A 3,520-nucleotide genomic window follows, 5' to 3' on the forward strand; every position below is an offset into this window, starting at 1 on the left:
ATTTGACATTCTTTTCTATAAATAAAGTTAAGGATTCAATTCCCATATAAGTAATAAATATTTACTCGGAGTGCTCTGTACTTTTTTTTAATTTGGCATATGAACTTTTTTTTTGGTATTTTCATATTTAAAAGTTTTGGTTTTAATGTGTGAACCAATTAAACTGTTATTGAATTATTCAAAATTCGATTCGATAAAAGTTTGATTGGGTTTGGCTCATTTTCTAAACGAGCTGAACTCGAATTCACTTTTTAAATTTATTTAATAAACGAATCGAGTTTAAATTTAGCAGTATGCGACTCGTTCAGACTCGTGAGATCGATTCATTTTTAAGTTTATGAACAAACTCGCGAGTTGACTCGTAAGCAGACTCGCGAACAAACTCGCAAATAAACTCGTGAATAGACTGTTGAGTCAACACCAATCCTATATTGAAAGTTGAAGGAATATGACAAATTGTGATTTGTCTATAAAAAAAGTCTTTTTATATTTTTTTTATTAATTTTAAATTTGAGAAATTTTAATTAAATAAAAATTTTTAATTTAAAAATTTTTTAATTACCTTATAATTTAAATTTTATTTTTAATTTAAATTTATTTATAATTTAAATGAATTTAAATTATTAGAGCTTATTTATAATATAATCGAATTTAAAAGAGTTGAAATTAGAATTTTTTGAATAAAGTTTGAGTTGGCTCCTGATAAATGAATTTATTATAAATTTTATTTGAAGCGAACTCAAATTTAATATTTATAATATAAATATTGAATTTTATTTTTGAATTTTATATCGAAAGTTGAAGGAATATGAAAAATTGTGATTTGTTTTTTTTTTAAAAATTCTTCTATAATTTTTTTTATTAGTTTTAAATTTAAGAGATTTTAATTAAATAAAAAATTTAATTTAAAAATTTTTTATTATTTTATAATTTAAATTTTATTTATAATTTAAATAAATTTAAATTATATTAAATTTATTTATAATATAATCGAATTTAAATAAAATTAAAATTAAATTTATTGAATAGAATTTGAGGGATTACTGAACTGCTTGAATCGAATTTAAATTTAATATTTATTTTATAAATTAAATTTAAATTTAGGGACGAAGTTACAATCGTAACGAATTTAAATTTAAACTCTTGAACTTATTAAAACTCGCTCGTAATTCCGTCATATTATATAATTATAATAAAATTTATATTTTTATAATAATAATAATAATTTGATAATAAAGAAGGACAATTTTCTAGAAAGTTTACGTCCATGTTAATTAAAAAGTCCAAGCCCAATGGGTCGCTTGGGTCATCTCGCAAGTTGTACTAGTTTGTATTTTGCCATCTTCCAAATTGTACTACGTGTACTATATACTCCAAACTCAGATGGAACCAATTTGGTACTCCCAAACTAATACTACCACATCAAAGCAGAAATGAAAAATCCCATTTCAAGATTCCAAAAACGACATCAACCATGAATTTCAAGAGATGGGTAACAATAACTGATGCTTTTTCTTTTATTTTTATTGATTATCGACATGATTTGCAAGCAACTCTATGTTTTTACATAGTAAAGCAATTCTTGCTGCTTCTGATTATCACTTTAATTGCCGGAGCCGGAGCTGGAACAATCTTTGAATAATCAATCGCCTCCCATCTCCGTCGAGCTGATGGCCTTGGTAGGTTCTCAGGCACAATGGTCTCTAGTGCATTAAGACGCCATGGAGGACACATTCTTTTGTCACTCCATCTGTATCTCTTGGTTTTCTCCTTAGATTCCCCAAGTGAAAATTGCAAATCTTCGGCCGCCGCAAGATTTTCATGGCTGGCCAAATCCATCTCAAGCCCAATTATGATGCATGCCATGCCCAGTAAACATTGGCTTCTCCACTTGTCGTTCTTCAACCTTTTAAACGTTACAATTAATAAAATTATATTAATACTATGAAAACAGAGTTGGGTCAAGGGATGATCTTGAGACTTACCATGAACCTTGAGAATTCTTTGAATTGGAAGAAGCCTGAAGGGTTGAAGGACGAGAGGTTGGAATTGGAGGGGGGAGACTGAGGCAGCAACTGCTTGTAATAGCCATGATATGTTGCTGTAAGCTTTCGTTGAAGGGCGTGTCCTCTCCCTATTTCAAGGTTCAAAGTATAAGATATAGGAAGGCAAAAGGGTGAGTCAGAGACTCGAAGAGGCTTTCGAATTTGTTGTCCAGATAAAGTGTAAACATAATACGTTATAGAGAATATACAAGCCAGGAGCTAGGCACACTGCACGCTAATGAATAAGTATATTAAAATTTTACATATTTAAAAATTTAAATTCATTTAATTTTTTACTAATATATAAGAAATTAAGATAAATAATTTAAAATTCATCTAAATTCGTAGCTTTATAGATTAATTGCAATCTAACCAGAAGACAGTGTTTTTTTTTTTTTTTCTGAAAAAATACTAGCTGATTTTTTTTTCATATATAAGCATTGTTTTTTTCCGAAGCATAAATTTCATTATTTCAGGGGTTGGTCGGTTGAGGCCTGAGGGAGGCTGACAAGTGCGGGTGCGTTGGAATTTTACTATTGAGGCGAGATTTCTTCCACTAATTTTGAAGTTGGAGACGCGTGTAGGAAAAGGCTTCCTGTGGCGTAGCCTTACACACCCGGCCAAGGCAATCGCATTCGCCTTGACCCTTTCTTTGAATTTCTGGAAGCAGATGGTGTCGATGGAAAAAATAATATTATTAGGAGGTAAATTGAGAAAATTGATTGAATTAAATTACTTTAAAATTTTAATTTAATTTTTTATTTATTTTAATTTAATTTGATTTTTAATTTTAAAAATTTTAATTATTTTGATTCGATTCAGTTTTAATAAAAAAATAATATATTATTTTTAATAATATAAATAAATTAGATTATATTAAAATTAAAATATTTTAATTAAATTTTAAAATATTAAAAATAAAGTGTAAAAAATAAAAAATTTATTAAAAATTTAAATTAATCAAATCGAATCAAACCAATTCGATTTAATTTTTAATTAAAATTAATTTAATTTAATTTTTATAAATAATAAATTTTAATTTTCCACTTATGTATTCAATTTAATTTTAAATTGAAACCGCTGATTCCTAAATCTAGATACTATCGTAACATATTTTTATTTTATTGAAATCCAAGCTAATTCTATGTTTTCATATAAATGTATCGTCATGGTACAACGAATAGCGTCTGTAGTCCAACGGTTAGGATAATTGCCTTCCAAGCAATGGACCCGGGTTCGACTCCCGGCAGACGCATTTGCTAATTTTTCGCATCTCCGTGTTTTCAATTTTGTTTTTTCCTTTAATACAATTGAAAAGCCCTCTTAATGAGCAACTAAGTATTTTCCTCATCAAAATTGCAATTGGATCAACATCATTAGTCATTACTATCCTAAATAAACAAAGATAAAAGATTTCAACATCACTGCCAGTCTACTTCATTTCTACTTTCATTTGTCGCTCAAATCACATGCAA

General features: G+C 27.8%; 1 protein-coding gene and 1 non-coding gene across 2 annotated transcripts; one reads left to right on the forward strand and one right to left on the reverse strand.

Annotated features, from left to right (window-relative positions):
• Positions 1 to 1,489: 1,489 nt before the first annotated feature.
• Positions 1,490 to 2,262, reverse strand: LOC110604026. Its single transcript, XM_021742055.2, has 2 exons — positions 1,986 to 2,262; positions 1,490 to 1,906 (listed from the first exon to the last, which is right to left on the reverse strand). Exons 1-2 carry the CDS (start codon positions 2,090 to 2,092, stop codon positions 1,564 to 1,566), a joined length of 450 nt encoding a protein of 149 aa, XP_021597747.1. The 5' UTR covers positions 2,093 to 2,262; the 3' UTR covers positions 1,490 to 1,563.
• Positions 2,263 to 3,228: 966 nt separating this feature from the next.
• Positions 3,229 to 3,300, forward strand: TRNAG-UCC. The gene has a single exon. It is a non-coding gene; the product is annotated as a tRNA-Gly (tRNA).
• Positions 3,301 to 3,520: the final 220 nt, after the last annotated feature.

This window comes from Manihot esculenta, chromosome 16 (assembly GCF_001659605.2).
Source record: "Manihot esculenta cultivar AM560-2 chromosome 16, M.esculenta_v8, whole genome shotgun sequence".
In the NCBI taxonomy this organism is placed as follows: Eukaryota; Viridiplantae; Streptophyta; class Magnoliopsida; order Malpighiales; family Euphorbiaceae; genus Manihot; species Manihot esculenta.

Bases quoted from the DNA above. Each gene is read 5' to 3' on its own strand.
- LOC110604026 (XM_021742055.2), bottom strand. From the start codon at position 2,092: ATGGCTATTACAAGCAGTTGCTGCCTCAGTCTCCCCCCTCCAATTCCA. The intron at 1,907-1,985 runs GTAAGTCTCAAG...AACGTTTAAAAG, and splicing joins AAGAATTCTCAAGGTTCATG to GTTGAAGAACGACAAGTGGA.